A 17,285-nucleotide genomic window follows, 5' to 3' on the forward strand; every position below is an offset into this window, starting at 1 on the left:
ATAGATCATAGCAACACAGATAATAACTAATGAATAGTAAAGTAATAATTCGTATAACTTTTTGATAACCACCTACTCGAAAAACGAGTACTAATATAGAAAGGCTAGCTGTTTTTATAATTATTGAATTTGACTAATAATTAGTTGATATAACGTCAATATTTAACATTCTGTACAATTTATTTAAACAAAAATAAATATTATATGTTGCTTGTATTCAACATTTTGATATTATTTGTAGGAACATATATACAAATTAAGTTCAGTAAATGATTTGCCATTCAATAATTCTCTCGACGCGACTGACCCGGATTCAAGTTCTTTTTGCTGGCAAATTTAGACCCTACAGTTGAGTCATTGATAAATAGGTACACATTTACCGATGACCTGTATTTCACTTGACTTTGAAATGACAAAAGTTTATTTGGCTTGCGCTAAAATACTTAATAACTGGTACCTACGTTACTTCGGTGTCCAAAATTTGGGTGTTAATAATGTTTGTAAGGGATACTCGGAAAATACTCAAGATTATAGTTGTTATCTAAGAATATTTATTTTATTTCGTATATCTCCTTAGATTCCTTCTATGTATAAACGTGAGCCAAGTGATTAAGTATTTTCTCCTCGTACTATAAATCAATTTCGCTTTTTAATAACAATGTAAATACTAAGCGACGGAGTTCCCACGCCATTGTCTAATTTTTTTTGTGATAAAACAGAATACACTCTTGGAGTGTTGCCGGTTAAATCGGTTACTGAACTTAAAATACTTAATATATTAGAATTATTAATATTTTCATAAAAGGCTAGGGCTATACATGTATTTGTAGTTATAATTATAAGCCAAATAAATGGTATTGATGTAAATCATTTGGGATTTTCTTTTCTTGGGAGCGCAGAAGAAAACGAAGAATGTAAATTAAATAATTTATATTTAAATATATTATTGGTAGGTAGGTACATTTTGATTACCTTGTGTTTCGATATATTTTGAAGAATTAGATAGATAAAATTATACACGAAAAATCGGTAAAATCTGTATTGAAAAAATATTTCTAAAAAATTAGTTTTCCTTACTATCTGTTATACAGTATTTGTTTTTTTTTATCCAGTTTCATTTGTAGACATAGATTAAAATACAAAATAAAATAAATGAAAACGTAACTACTTAAAATAAAAGTAGAAAAATCATTAACATACTCATGATTGTCATTCAATATATGTATAAAAAAACAGCTACCATTAAATTCTGTTATGATTAGTTGTTTGAGTTAGGCCCGTATAAATATTGAGGGTTTGGATATGATTTTCATATGAGTAGACAAATTATACCTTGATACATATGTATGAAATAACTGTTCCTTTTTACTATTTTTCCTACATTAGATATCGATAACTCGAACAAACAAAAACAAACGATAAAACTTATAACCATGACATTATGATTTTTTACGTAGAATCTAAACTCTACTTACGACTAGACATCAAAAGTTACATTCAAACCAATCATTAAGAACATAACAATTACACACCTGCTCACATACAAAATAGTGTCTTAAGAATTGTATTCTTTTTAAATATTTATAAATCTAGACAGATTTGAAAGGAATGTCGTCGCTACACGTCTACTACACACAAAGCGCCATCGATGAATGCGTTAATAGTAAAACTTACAGCGGAAATGTACAACGTGTTATGTGGGGATATTATTGTTAGAATCTTTATAAAATTTAAATAATATTATTTTAGTTGCAGGGCCTGATATAAGTCGCAGGGAAATGAAGAGCCCCAGAATGCAACAGGGCGGTTTGACAATCATTCCAAGTGTAAGATCTGGCCTCTCCACCCCACCACACATTTATTTTTTTCTCATTTATGTAGATATGATCACAACAATAGAAGGAAACCCATACGGCACCTTACAGACTGTTCTTCTGCTTCCAAGTTCTCGCTACTCTCGAAAAAAAAGACGAATGCGAATTATTATAACCCTGCGGTGAGCAAAGTATTTTCTACTCTAGGTATTTGTAGTTAATGTTCATTTTTGCTTACAGGATCAAGCAGAACAACAATTATACATTTCAGTTTTTTAATGAGAGTGGCGCTGCTCTGGTGGAATCTGACTTACGACCCTGCAGCCAGTGTTTAAAGCTAATGCGACTTGTCATACGAGTCCTTGTGCTGGTAACCACTGACGTATCCGGAACCGTCCACCAGATCCTTGCGGCCGGCGATGCCCTTGCCCTTGCCGGTCTCGTCGAACCGGTTCTTGTGCGAGCCCGTGTATTTGCTGGTGTCTGTCAGGCGATCCACTGTTGCTGCGGCTGAGGGGGATTTTGCGACCTGGAAGCGGGGAGATAGTACAGTCAGCAGCAGAAGTCGCTATACACTCCAGGTGCTCAAAGAGAGGTAAACGTTTAAACTGTCAAAAAGTTGTTGACTGTCATGGTAGTATTTACTTGTGAGCGCTCAACGTGTCACAAATATGTTAACAGTCGCTATTCATTAATTTCTACACTTACAACAAGTCATTGATACCTTAGCTGTCAAAAAACCAATGGTATCTAAGCGGTCAACGTGTCAAATATATCTGAACAATATGGAAAAATAGACTTTAAAGCATACAAGTATGGTCGAATATTGAATAAAAGATAGCCATGCTAATTTCAGGTAAAGCGTTTTGACAATCATCGAAAGCAGTACAGTCTTGTCATCACATACATCTATCTCACGTTTTGCCCTTCAACCATTTGACAGGAGCCTCTCGGTCAACTTACTGCAAACTATTTCTTTTAACAGAATCGTCAAGACGAATGACACATAGCAAAAGCTAACTGAAGCCGAATTTAGAGCCAATTGTCAAGGCACGTCGTGGTCTCAGTAACAGGCGTTTGCTTTTCAAAGCAGAGACCGCGGGTTCAAATCTCAGTCGTACGCACCTAGAGATTACAGCTTTTTGTTTTTTTTTTGATTTCATTTCTATTATTAATTTGTGTCTTCTGGTTTTATGTTAATTTCGCATTAGTTTATATAATTTTTGAAGATAATGGCACATGTAGCGTATGTACGACTTTCTATCAGGACGTTGTAGGTTTGAACCCGCAGTGGGCGTTACTTAGATTACTCCTGTGCGGAATGCCATTTGATACGTTTCATCGTTTCATCAAAAATCACGTTTGTTGTATGGGAGCCCCACTTAAATCTTTATTTTATTCTGTTTTTAGTATTTCTTGTTACTTATAATAGCGTCAACAGAAATACATCATTTGTGAAAATTTGAACTGTCTAGCTATCACGGTTCCTGAGATACAGCCTGGTGACAGACGGACGGACGGACGGATGTCGATGGACAGACGGACGGACAGCAGAGTCTTAGTAATAGGGTCCCGTTTTACCCTTTGGGTACGGAACCCTAAAAATGCTGGTCTCTTCGAAAACTAACTAAATTAAATTAAAGGATATGAAAACAATGCATTTTATTAATTTCAGACATCATGTTTCATAGTAACATTTATTGCTTAAGACCTACACAATCGATATCTAAATAGAAATAGTCTTAGTTTTATTTTTCAACACGTTCGGGGTTCGATTCCCGAGCTGAGTACACATTTTTTTTAATGTATGAATGCAGTTTTTCGTGTTACTAAAATCGATGACATGATTCCTAAGAAGAGATCGGTGTATATCGTATAGTATCAGATTTTCCCATACTGGCCGATCTAAATCGGCCACCCTGTATAGTATATTTTACTACAATAAGTGGGCTAAATAAATATATTAACATAGGTATATAATATGATCAACGGTTTGGAAGAACAGCTGCATATGACAGTTAAAATAAAAAAACCGATCATTCTAGTAGAACCTACTTATGTATTGTATAAGTTTGACACTTAACGATAAAATACTTCTTTAAGAAAGGAGGTGTCAATTCGTAGTGCTACAGTATTTATTTTAAAGTTAAACAGATAAAATGTTGATGCTTAGTTACCATTTAAATAACAACTGCTTAGCAACTGGTGGCACCCTGGCTGCTGACGTACGTGATTGGCAGTGCGTGTAGGTATTAATGACAGCAGCTTGAATTTGATTGCTTAGTTACCACTGACTTTTTAACCGTTATTGTCATTGTGATTAAATAAGGGTGTATGTGTTAAAGAAAAACTCAGAAGTTAAGGTATTTGTGACGAACTGAAAGCCTACGTGAAAATGACATCTTAGATGTCCTTATTTTTGTGACGATTGAAGTGTATATGTTTTCTTGGACACCTTGCCCGCTCAGGTATATCTGCTGCTGACTGTACGAAATTATAATGCAAGTAGCAAGATTTTCTAAACGAAGCGTTTGTTGACTAGGGGTTGAATTTAGCTTACAATTATATAGGTACTTATTCAATTTGACATTTTAGTAAGGACATAGATAGCTAGGAAGTCTAGTAATTAGGTACTAGTATTTACGAGGCATCTTCACAGCCCATCACGCATAGGTAGGTACAGTCGACGTCAAATATATGTTTACAGTTTTGCACCTTATGCCTTGGTAATAAGACGCAAAATGTAAACATAACTTTGACGTCGATTGTACCTGAATATACAATTATACAGCTCCTATACGTGGTTGGGCAGTATACATACATACATTGTCTTGTTTTAACAACATTTGCTATAGGTAAAGATTATACCTTATGTTACAATAAGCTAAAAATAGTGGTCTTTGATATGGTTTAAAAATAAAGATAGGTAGATAGTAGAGACAGATAACAATTTCATAACTTATCTTCAAGGGTATCTAATAGCTATGCATATGCAACCTAGGTAGGTATGTTAGGAAGATTAATAAGCAACTTACATGAGAAGTCAACCCTGGCTGCCCACACGTCGTCAACTTCTTCTTAATCTCGTCTAACTCGACCTTCTTGCTCTTCGCCAAGTCATCCAGGAACTTCAGGTAGTCCGCCTCAGCCAACTTCATACTCTTGAGCTTCTTGAAGTGAATGGCCGTGTCTGTGGTGGTTATCTTCTTGCCGTCTATCACTTTGGCCTGTTTCATCCATTTGTCGCTCTGGGACAGCGTGATGTGCTTGCCGTCTGACTTCGGGTCGCCGAATTTTGAGAAGGCTTTGAAGGCGTCCTGCATGGAATGGTGAGGATTTTTAATCTTAATTTATATGACACGTACTTATGTAGAGAAGAGGTACCTATTATCTCTGCATAGTTATTAGTTTTTTTTATTATACATAGAAGCTTAGGCCTATTTACACATTTGAGAACTGAACTAAGTAGGTACAGTGAACTGTAAAAATATGGGTGTAGAAATCGTCTCAAAAGTATGTCCCATAGTTATTAATGTCACAGGGAATTAAGAACTATGGGACATATTTTTGAATAAGTTGGCTACACCCATATGTTTACAGTTGACTGTACATATACATACCTAGTTATTGCATAATAACCCCTGCAGCGCCATCTGTTCAGCCATCGAATTTGCGGATACCATATTTTGCACTACTTTACATTAATGTTCTTTTGACTGTGATAAAACTAAAAGTACCTATTGTTCCGCAGACAATTGTACTGGGTCCTATAGTCGGCACAGCTAACCACTCATAGACCTTATATCAACGTTATAAGGTCCGTTAGAAGTCAAGTTGTTAGTACCTTAAACGAGACGGCATTGTCTTCAGGCTTGGTTCCGTTGGTCGCGCCCGGCGCGGCGCCATTCTCGAGCTTGACGGCCTTCACCTCCTGCGTCACCTGCTCCACGGAGTCCTGAGCCTTCGCTTCTGACATGCTGACTGGAAACGTTTGGAAAATAAAGTAAGTACAATTTTTCAAATGAACAATGATCGGTCGAATGACGATATGTTAAAGAGCGCGGCGCGCTCATTCTTTCTTCCGTGGTTAAACCATTAAAGTACCGAAATACATGGTGATTCAGGACGTGAGCAGGATTAACCCTACGGATCTGGAGCGAACGATTGGCAGCTTGGCTAGGCAGCAGGAGCCTATTAAAGTAAGTAGGTACATATATAAATTATTCCTTAACGTAACTAACTAAGAGTCTAAGACCACCAGGCCCGATAGATATAGGGCAAATGTGAAATGACCCAACTCTATGTTGCAATATATATATGTATTTTAGCTGCAAGCGATAAATTGTCATAGGTAAGACTAAGATAACGTGGTCGGTCACTCAATTAAAAGATAACTTTATAAAAAACGTTTGCGTTGGTATAAGTTGGTATTACCTAGAAGAAAAAATGCGCAATTAATGGAATTTTAAAAGTCGATATACCTAATGGGTATTCTCATTAACCTTCTATTGTTCCCTTTACATATCAATACTTTATTTGTATTGCATCCTCTTTGGTTTTAAAATATCAAGCGAGTGGATATAAGCCTAGTAGAATTGAACTTCAAACCTAATAGTATATGAAATGCCAAATTCAAACTTTACACCTTACCTAATACTTAGCTAAAGCTATAGGTCTCTTCTAAACTTCTAAAACTTTTGGGTAAAACTCAAGATTCTGCGCGATGAAAAAAAATCCCCGTTTATTAATGTTTTGTTTTTATTAAGTGCCAAGATACTGATAAGTTATCCGTTATCGTTACAGACACGATAGGTAGCGTCATATTTACCAAATTACCAATTTAAAGTGCATGTAAGTAGGTATTGTATTACAAAAACATACCAACCATTACCAACGTCAAGGTAATATTGTATTAAAAACGCGGGTCGGGAGTGATGTCATCCGTAATAACCAAATGCGAACCGTTTTGCTTTTATCTAATACCCCTCGCAATAGGAACGAGAGTCGCGGATCACATGGAACCGCTAAAACCGGCAATTACATCACCGACCTTGCTAACTAAATGTTTTGCGAAGTTGTTGATAATGCTCACGTTAGTTGAGATTCCCGTAATTCACAGTATTCATTTGCATACACGGAAAGGTGCAGCTCAAACGACATTAACTTTCGACAATCTTGATTATGGCTAGCACAGAACGCGACCCTTAGAACTTTGTCATAGTGAAACTTTAGGAGGTCACACGTTACATTTAAATGCATTTGAAAACGAAATGTATGGTTTTCCGGTGTCGTGTGAGTACAGAGCGGTCTTAATATAATCTAGGGATTTAAATCCACAAGTTATCTAGGTAGGTAGCTAGTATAATTATGCCAGACGTATCTACAGTAGAGCTCAAAATGATCAGTCTTGACAAAATACGTTACTTTGCTAGATAATTCAGAGACTTTTTCCGCTATATACACTTCTGCTGCTGACTGAATAAAAGTGGGTTGTATGAATTGTATAGGGGCTTATAAACAGCAACACGCGGAAATGGTATTGCGACTGCCGATGCCGACTGCTGACCCAATTTTCAGCTGCACTACCCACTTCCTACCTATGAAAGATTAAACTTGTTATGAAATACTCCTGAAGAATGAACTCATAGACGCAATAGTTTGAAGACTTTGAAGATTAAAATAATTAAGAGCACTTTATTCGTAAAACAAGAAAACTGAAATCTGCTCATGCAAAATAAACATGAAATTTAAAATTGACTCGACAAGCGCGCGGGGGCCGTAACAATATGCTATTACACCTCCACAGGACTGTGGGTGCTCTACCTACCCATTAATACTTATAAAATCTAGACTAAATGATCTGACCTTAGAGATCAAGGTAGCGTGGTCCCTGTATACATACCTACATTATATATCCTACCCAGCAAACATTTTTGGTCGATATTCCGAAAAAGCCACCTATTTTAGGTCGCACAATTTAGGAGACCAAAATGAGGCACGTCGAATCGACGTCGTGGGCACGTGCCGGCGACATAAATGGGGAAAAAACGCACGTGCCGGCGACGTATTTATTGACGGTAAATTAGTGATTACAACCATTAGGTCAACACTAGGTCATGTTTCCGATGTGGATTCGACGTCGCCACGACGTGCCGCGTAGTGAAAATGTACTAATTTGGTATTCTTTACCACCTTTAGACGTGATGGCGACATATTTTTATCCATATAATTACTCTGCGAGGCAATATTTAGATGAGACGCGATGAAGAGAAAAAGAGACACAAACATTTTACGCTTATATATTCTTTTCACTCAGAAACAAAATGTCTAACAAGAAAACAACTTTAAGTTGTGCAATGATAATGGCGGCCACTAAGTCATGTAAAATAATTTAGGCCGATTACGCTGATGAAGAACGATGAAATCTAGTGCACAGAAAATTTTTTCGTGCAGTATGTTAGGTTTACATACAAAACTATCGATGGGCTTTTGAAATATTTAAGTTTTCAACATTTTATAAAATCAAAATGCATATATTTGCTTGTAATTGAGTGTTGTAATTGAATATTTGTGTGTGTGAGTGTATTGACTTGATCAAAAATATTGTTTTATTTTGAATATTAGCACAATGAAGTACCGTGCGATGGCACCATTCAAGATATAACAACTTAAGTTATGCAATTTCATATTTAGCATCTCGTTATAATGAAAGAAAATGGCGGCACAACCTTATGGTATTGATAGTACTTTACAAGTGATTTTAACTATATGGTCGCAATTTGGTATCTATTTTAAGTAACATTTACCTAAAATTAGTAGCTAAATCGACATAAAATCGACGACCTAAAGGTCTCCGTATAAGAAATAATTACGTCGAAAATACACCTAAAATGTCTTATTAGTACATTTGACCTATTGGTCAGACTTTGCAGTTAATTTTACCTAATATTTCGACTTATTTTCAACCATTAAGTCCCTGACTTCATGGTCCCCGTATAAGAAATAATTACGTCGCATATACACCTAAAATGCCTTATTAGTACATTTGACCTATTGGTCAGGGTTCGAAGTTAATATTACCTAATATTTCGACAGATTTTCAACCATAAAGTCCCTGACTTCATGGTCTCCGTATAAGAAATAATTACGTCGCATATACACCTAAAAGGCCTTATTAGTATATTTGACCTATTGGTCAGGGTACGAAGTTAATTTTACCTAGTAATAGGACTTAATTTCAACCATTAAGTCCGTGACTTCATAGTCCCCGTATAAGTAATAATTACGTCGCAAATACACCTAAAATACCTTATTAGTAGATTTGACCTATTGGTCAGGGTTTAAGGTTAATTTTACCTAATATTTTGCCTTATTTTCAACCCCTAAGTCCCTGACTTCATGGTGTATTTATGAAGTGAAATTTACGTTTTATTATCCCTATATTTTGACTTGGAAGTAAAAGTGTACAATACGTAAAATAATTGGTGACTTAGGACGTCATTTTCACTTAAATTGGAAAAATCTTCTTCGAGCCTAGGAAAAAATACTTAAAATGTTTGCTGGGTACTTGCTATACCAGTGTGCATCAATACCTATGCTTGGCAGTGTTTGTTCATATTGTGAGGACTTCACTCAACAGAGCAAATAGGTACCTACAATATGAGTCATCATGTAGTTTATACTTATTACCATCTTGGTTCAGGAGTGTTTATGTGCTCTACTTAGCGCACTGATAACAAATCTCTGCTAAAGTACTACTTACTTCCTAATCAGCCTTAAAATACGAGACTTATCCGAGTTGGGCGCGTTTTTATTAAAGTTTTGTTAAAACATACTTGACGTGGGACGTGGGCGATGCACAAATTGGGCGGCTATTTGAAATTTCCTTTTCCATTTCAATAGCTACACAAGTCGTTTATGTAAGCAAGCTTATTGAATAGACAGCGCAAAATTTTTGTTTTGTTAAAAATGCGAAGGCTATTTATTGCACCGCCAAGGTTTCATACGTTTATAAATTTCTTTGTTAAAAAGTTTTCAAAGAAATGTCGCAATGCGTACTCTATTCTAAGTCGATGGAAGGTCAAGCATGTGAATAAACTAATGGGGTTTTTAAGCAGTCCTGTCTGTGTTCAATAGGGGCTCTTAAGGACTAGGCACGCTCGTGCCATATATTTACTTAAATGTTGCAAGTACGTCTTAGTTTGCGTGACGATGGTTGATTAGTGGCACCTTCTCCGACCTACTTCTGCTTGGCCCATATTTATGCAATTCCGGCCATCGCACTCGGGCGGGTCGCGCTAGGGCTGTAAACCACCGTCCGCCGAGCATATCGCCTCATCCGTACCAGAATAATGCGATCTCAAACTACACGAGTTAGTTACGAATAGTAGAGTCTGATTATACTAGAGACGAGCTAACAGTTTGAATACGAGTACAAAACGTATAGAGAATAGTTAGATGTGCCGCGCTCGTTCCCACGTGCCCGACGAATTATTAATTGCAGAGCCTCCGTAAACACTGCAACTGCGATCATTGAAATACAGTGCATGACATTAAGTATTGAGGTTGTCGTTGATTTATGCTCCAAACTCACATGGCGTAGTCTAAGAATGATGCATGTAGGTACTTATAATGTAAGGACATAAGAATTAGCTCAATTAGCCAACAGTAAATAAAAGTCGAAATCAACTATGGCTGCATGTCTCTTTTAAACTAAAATAGCAATCGATAAATATTTAAATAAGTGTTTTTTTCCTATTTGATTACTTTTTTTCTATTATTATATATTCAAAATTAACTATGGTTAGATACACCGCTTTAATTAGTGCTATAGGTATGTCTTAACTGCACTGAGTAATTATTATGGGCATAAAAAATGTTAGGTATAGAAAAATCACAAATAGAATTTCCCCTAAGTATACTTAGTCAATACTCGATTCTGGATACCTACTCCTAACAAACGTTAGTATCTATTTTGTTTCATGATATAATTATACTTATTCCATGCGTGACCCACTCGACAGGTCTGACGTCACCCCATTATGATACGCTATTTTCCGACCGTGAGTCATGATGCCGAAACAAGGCCCGCGAAGGGACAGCCAAGGGTGCCAAAATAGCCCCTTTCGGCTTTCTTTAATACATCTACAACTGCAATCGATATTTTCTAATCAACAAGCAAAATATACTCATGACTGACGTGTCACTTATCATTATCACACAAGCCATTCAAGGTTAAAAACATAACTCGTTGTTTATTTTGTGTACAAGGATAAATGTATTAAGCCGACAAATTTGTAGGTACCTAAACAAAAAGTAAATAATTGGTAGAATACAGGAAAAAACTCTACTAAGTCACGAGTGAGAATCGACGTAATTTCAAACTCAATAAAAAGTAAGTACTTAATAGAATGTTTAATTCAACTGGTTAGGTAATATATCGGTCAATTGCTACAGGAAGATTTTATCGCTATTTTTAACCATGCCAAGCCCACATAAAAATATGTACCTATACTTATTGAAAAACTTTACCTACCTATTTACTTATAATTAAATGAATTAATTGAATTACAACACTGTATATTCTTACAAAACACTACGGACAAGAGTAGGCACACCTAATAGTAACCTTCAACGTGAGTAGCATTGCAAATTCAATTATTTTGTATGCTAAGCCTAATGAGAAACACAACGACATATTATGTGATGCTAAGACTCAATACCTATACATAGGTAGTTATTAAATAAGTTGAGGTAGAGGCACATACAGGTGAAGATCTAAAAGTCAGTTACCTTTAATGCAACAGTCAACTCTACAAAACGAAAAAATAAACTATAACCTATACGTTAATTACTGTCGCACAACGGAAAACTGCCGAGGAAAATTTAATTGTGTGAGTTAACCCTTTTCCAGGCATAGTACGGACAGCCAGGAAAGTGGTCAACCACTTTTCGACTCTATCAATCAGATGATAGAGTCGAAAAGTGGTAGACCGCTTTCTTGGCTGACTTTACCTACCTAAAAAACATAGTTCCTAAAGCTAATCTCGACTCTACATGCCGATTGAGGTGCATAAACTTCAATATTTCCACAAGTAATAATATGTATATAAGTCAATGCTGTTTTATCGAAAGTAACCACGTTTCCGATAAGCGGAACCTGTATACCGAGAATGTTTTATAAATGTTTTCACTAAAATGTAGCTAATACATACTATCTGGTTAGCGCACTTTACCGCTACAAATGGAGGGAAATCTGGAAAGTGAAAATATCGTGCGAAAAAGCAGACAGAATGTAAACGGCCTTGCAAGTTTCTATATCGGAGATTATGGATAGCTTTACGGCTTTAATGCTCTACCGTACTTTCTCTGCGTATAAACTAGAAGATAATCCGACCAATTGAAAATCCAAATGCGATGTGAAGGTATTTGGTAGGCATTTGAACGGAGCTACTTAAATTGCGTAATTTGTGGTCATTTGCCGTTAATTGAAACTAAAACATCAGAGTGTCTAGTCAAGATGCCAATCATTTACGCGAATCGAACGAAACGCCAATTACGCGTATTCGGGAAACGAGATAATAACAAGATCTAGATACGATATAGAGATCAACTAGATTTACATTAGATATCGACTAGATGTGACTTGGATATCTAAGTCATAACTTGTCGAAATCGTTCAAGAGGACCTCCAGAATCGCGGAAACGTCAAATTTGACATACCTATCTATCTTACAAATATCTTTGAATTATCCATATCGTAACTTGTTGAGGTCTAGTAGAGATCTAATTCATTTTCAGAATGCAGCCGAATGTCTCTGTCGCACTTATGGAAGAGTGATAGAGAGATGACCGTATCGCTCGCTACGGCGCGAACGATTGGCATCTTGGCTAGGCACCCAGTAAGTATTTAACTAATTAAGCACCTTTTACAACCCAATTATTTAAATGGTGGATTGTGTTAGTACATACATATAAATGTATTAATTTACATTTTTTCCGACGTAGGTACCTACGAGGTATTGACGATGTTCGTGGTCACGTGTAATAGTTCTATTTTCCAGGCATGTACAGTCATGTCTGAAGATATCGATACGGACATAGTGCCAAAAATATGTACACACGACTTTGTTGCCCATAAATTAATGGTACCTAGTGTTTCGTTATTTTCAGACGTGACTGTACGTCAGAAATAAAAACAATACCTTCACAACAATATAGTTCTACCTTGCCGAAATAAATAGAGAGTATTTTGACTCGAATTTTATCGACGTCGACAAATACCTAAATAGTTAACGGTAAGTATTTGTGAAACAAAAGAGAACTTTGTTTTCCCCGTATAAATGGTAATTTTGAGCTCAAGAATACCATAACAGAAGAGAGAAGTGGTGGTGAACCTTAAGCGTAGCGAGGGCCCCAAATAACTCTAGTACCTAGTGACTGCTACATTCAAGGTTACAATTAGGTGTCTACGGCTTTAATCTTAAACAGCGAGATATTTATGCAGTATAGATACAAATAAGGCAATTCTGAAATGGTAGTGAGACTTGTGAGTATTAATAGAAATCACACTATTAAATCAAAAGACAACTGAAACAAAACACTGCGATAAGTGTTATCTAGCAACAAATTGTGCTCGTTTGTAGAGTTGCAGAGGTGAAATTGGTTTTAAAAGGTGAACTGTGTGCACTTTACGAGTACCTATTGAATCGTAAACACATACGGAATGACATCATGGCATCGTCTGGGGAACTGATGCTACGAGCGCGGATTTTCAAGGTTTTCTGACAAAACTGGAAAAACTAGGTATTTTTCTTCAGAGAGTGTATATGTAACTACTTTCTCTCTTCTCTTGTACTGAACTGTGACGCGGTGGGCAAAGTTATGTTGAAAGGGCAATGTTTTAGTATTTTACGGTACGTAGGCACCTACTTATTTTTTTGTACCGAAAGTCTGTTCAAAACAGGTAATTATCGATGTGCAAGTTTTTTTTACGAATTTTTAGATAAATATGGAACTTATATGTCCATTTGTAGAAACCCAAACAAAGTTTTCTATTCTGATTTGTAGATATACCTTCACAAGTAGAACAAAAACTATTTTATAACAAAAGTCACAACTCTAATTAAGAACGTAAGTGGCAGCTAGTAGTTAGCATAAACTCATTAGCTGTTGTATCCGTAGTCGTAGTTTATATACGTAGGTACATTACAGATGGATAATATACAGGGTGTTTGGTACATCGTTTCCCAAATTGAAACGGCAGATAGGTTGAGTCATTTGCTATCTCCCAGGCCTAGAATTTTTTAATTTTGCGCAATTTTTTATTTTTTCAGCTCTATGCCAGTTTTTCGTAAATTTCAAATTTTTAGTTGCGCAGTAGTAAAAAAAAGATGCCATTTTTTTTCTATGCATGAGTAGATAGCAAATGACTCAACCTATCTGCCGTTTTAATTTGGCAAACGATGTACCAAACATCCTGTATTTATTGTAGGTAAATAAAGCGGGTACCTATCAGTAAAGATGCGCACATAAATTTAGTTGACAAAGTGTTATGTTATCCGAAGTGCACCTACCGTGACAGTGTACTCTACCGTTACACTTATCAATAAATTGCAAGATTAATGATGATTTCGTAACCTTGATAATGATAACGATTTATCGCGAGGAAAATTGAAAATACATCGAAAACAATGCCACGCAGCGCTACATTGATTGGAACATTTTTTTACCTACATATGAAAGAGCATCTTTGCTCAAGTTGGATTTTATTGTCTTTATAAAGTTTACGTTCGAACTACTGTGTAGCTAATAAGCGCGTTAGAGCTTGACTCTTAGATTATTCTGAAGACCACGCTCGCTTAGTAGCTATTGCTGGCTGAAAAACAAACAGCCTTCCGGTAATAATTACATATTTGCGAAGAATTCTCACAAAATACTTATAAAGTCTAAAACAAACTCAGATAGTTTAGCTATAAAATTAACACAACGTTTTGTATAGTTGTGCCCTCACCGAGCATTTTACAACCCCTAGCGCCTCCTTTGTTTTTGTTACCCTTTTATTATGAAGAAGGGATAAGTGCTCTTCCTAGTAGATAACATATTATGAATACGTTTGAATAATATAAAATATCCAGATAATCCTACACCCCCTCTAATAATTATATTTCAATTTTCATTAAAAATAATTAAATATAGGGGAACCATAATCATACCGCGATCTTATTCCCGAAAATTCAATAGTAACGGCTAGGATGCGCCCTCTTAAAATACCTCGGATCATAAAACATGCACGCACACAATAAATACATCAATATAAATAGACTCACATAAATATGTCTGGATATGAGATAGGAAATGAGATCACATAGACCGTGCGTAGCGGGAAGGGACGGCGCGGCGTCTTCCGCGGCTGCACTGATACTGAACCAAAGCTAGAGCTGCCCTGTTGTTTGTATCGTACTCCGCGCGCAAGCTAGCAACCTATAAACCAGTATAAGTTTAATCTCCGATAACGTATGGACTACGGATCTCCAGGTCATTTATATACTGGATATCAAGAGACGAACGTTCGACTACGCTTCCCAACAAGAGTCGGGCATTGTTGACAAGCGCGCGGGAGATGGGCGCGGCGAGATTCGCGCATGCGCCCTCGACATACGTCCAGGAAAAGAAAGTCATAAGCACATATAGAGTCTATACACACGTACGATGTTCTTTGAAAGAGTTCGACGAGGGTACATGTTATATATTTGTTCCGTATCCCAGGGCTGTTGTCCCCTTCGTTCATAGTTAGTCGTAAGCGAACCATTATAGAAGGATATCCGTTTGCGTAGAGTTGCTAACGGGCTGGAGACAAATTATATACTGGTCCTACTGAAGCCATTTACGGGTACGAGATGAACATCAGTCCATATATATCCTATAGACTTATAGAACCTCACACTCCCTAGTGCGTGACAAGTGCCCTAATTTAATAGTCTCTTGTCAAACACGTACTTATTAATTATGACAGTAATATTCACCTGGGACGATCAATTACACGCCTTGCTTAATTGCTCGGTAATGTGAAGGTTATGCCTACAACACTACACAATGATAAGTTTCTGAAATAGATGGTAGGTACCTACTTTGAATCTCAATACATACAAACATTAGGTATACGATACCTACGTAGATCTCTGAAAGTATCTAACCTATTTTGATACAACTTTCTATTAGTGCCTAGTATTTTAAAAAACATTATAAGGTATGATTTTAAACAACATAGCTATAGGTACTTAGAGCTACGGGTCTCTTTTGTGGAAAATTAAAACAGCGTGTCATAGGAAACAACAGGTAGTGGGCAAACAAAACTTTTGGATCATATCTTAACAGTTTTGGCTTGTGAGAAAGATCATTTTAATTATGTATGTAATAATTTAATAAACAATGTGACATCCAAATATTATTGACGATAAAAACGCCCCCTAACAACTTCTATATTAGGTAAGTAGGTGTTTGAAAGCTCCATAAAATAATTTTGTAATATTTGGCCTTCAGGCGCTACCAAAAACGAGCAAGGTGCGTATAAAACGCTAATCTGTAACCGCCCTTATACTCGTACGATGTCTCAACTCAACCAAAATTGTAAGAGAAACTTCGCACTAAATTGACCTTTTCCGTGCGATCTGTTTGGGAACTCTTTGTATTGTAGGTAGTTTTACATGTAAAGCACCCATTGTCCGACTACGTGTCGTTTCCAAGCAACTATTTGAATACAAACACTGCCAATTTATTAAAAAGCAATTTCGCTATTACAATTAGTAACACAGTACATAATACCTACGTAACAATGTTATGTGCGTGTCCATATATACCTACCTATGTATATAATATAACAGCCATGTTTATTGCTAATTTTAACAGTCGACGAATAGACACACGGATAATTCTGTAGGTCACCATGGAACCTTATTGTCATCTGAACGTCTGAACTAATATTCGAGTTGTTGTTAGTTGTCGACCACTAACAAACTTTGCTGACCCTTGGTAGACCTTATTCTTTTTAACCCTTTGACCGCCGTTGTCCGGTATAGAAGACAACGATAGAACGATACGCTGGCGCCGTCGTCTTGTATACAAGACACAAATTCAACCACTGAGTTAATGTGAAAATAATAACAATTGCAATTTCATTTACACTCGTGTTCATATTTAAAGTCTTTGTTTTTTCATTTATTTGCTTTTTAAGCCGCTATATAAATCCCTTCTTTTATAATAAGGCATTTAAAAAAATTGCTCCAATTTTCAACATTTTTCATGTTCCTCGTCGCCGTTGTCTTGTATAAAAGACAGCTAGGGATGGGAATGTTAACTCGATATGGGAATTTTTAAAGTAAATATAAAGTCAGAAATATGTTTTTATCTAAGTATTTGAACACTTGTTAATCGCCAATTTTTTTCAACGAATAGTAGGTAACTACTTACTAG

The 17,285-nt window shown here is 36.3% G+C and overlaps 1 protein-coding gene across 2 annotated transcripts; it reads right to left on the minus strand.

Annotated features, from left to right (window-relative positions):
- Nucleotides 1–913: 913 nt before the first annotated feature.
- Nucleotides 914–15,241, minus strand: LOC134668904 (tubulin polymerization-promoting protein homolog). Of its 2 annotated transcripts, none has more exons than XM_063526403.1 (4): nt 15,143–15,241; nt 5,659–5,795; nt 4,850–5,131; nt 914–2,343 (listed from the first exon to the last, which is right to left on the minus strand). In XM_063526403.1, exons 2-4 carry the CDS (start codon nt 5,788–5,790, stop codon nt 2,152–2,154), a joined length of 606 nt encoding a protein of 201 aa, XP_063382473.1. In that variant the 5' UTR covers nt 5,791–5,795; nt 15,143–15,241; the 3' UTR covers nt 914–2,151. The 2 variants fall into 2 exon arrangements, with proteins under 2 accessions (XP_063382473.1, XP_063382474.1); XM_063526404.1 differs by having other exon boundaries at nt 5,659–5,791; nt 15,143–15,239.
- Nucleotides 15,242–17,285: the final 2,044 nt, after the last annotated feature.

Source organism: Cydia fagiglandana, chromosome 11 (assembly GCF_963556715.1).
Source record: "Cydia fagiglandana chromosome 11, ilCydFagi1.1, whole genome shotgun sequence".
Classification (NCBI taxonomy): domain Eukaryota; kingdom Metazoa; phylum Arthropoda; class Insecta; order Lepidoptera; family Tortricidae; genus Cydia; species Cydia fagiglandana.

Coding starts and splice junctions, on each gene's coding strand:
- LOC134668904 (XM_063526403.1), bottom strand. CDS start 5,790: ATGTCAGAAGCGAAGGCTCAGGACTCCGTGGAGCAGGTGACGCAGGAG. Junction 5,132..5,658: donor ACAATGCCGTCTCGTTTAAG/GTACTAACAACT, acceptor CATTCCATGCAG/GACGCCTTCAAAGCCTTCTC. Junction 2,344..4,849: donor AGCCAGGGTTGACTTCTCAT/GTAAGTTGCTTA, acceptor CCCCGCTTCCAG/GTCGCAAAATCCCCCTCAGC.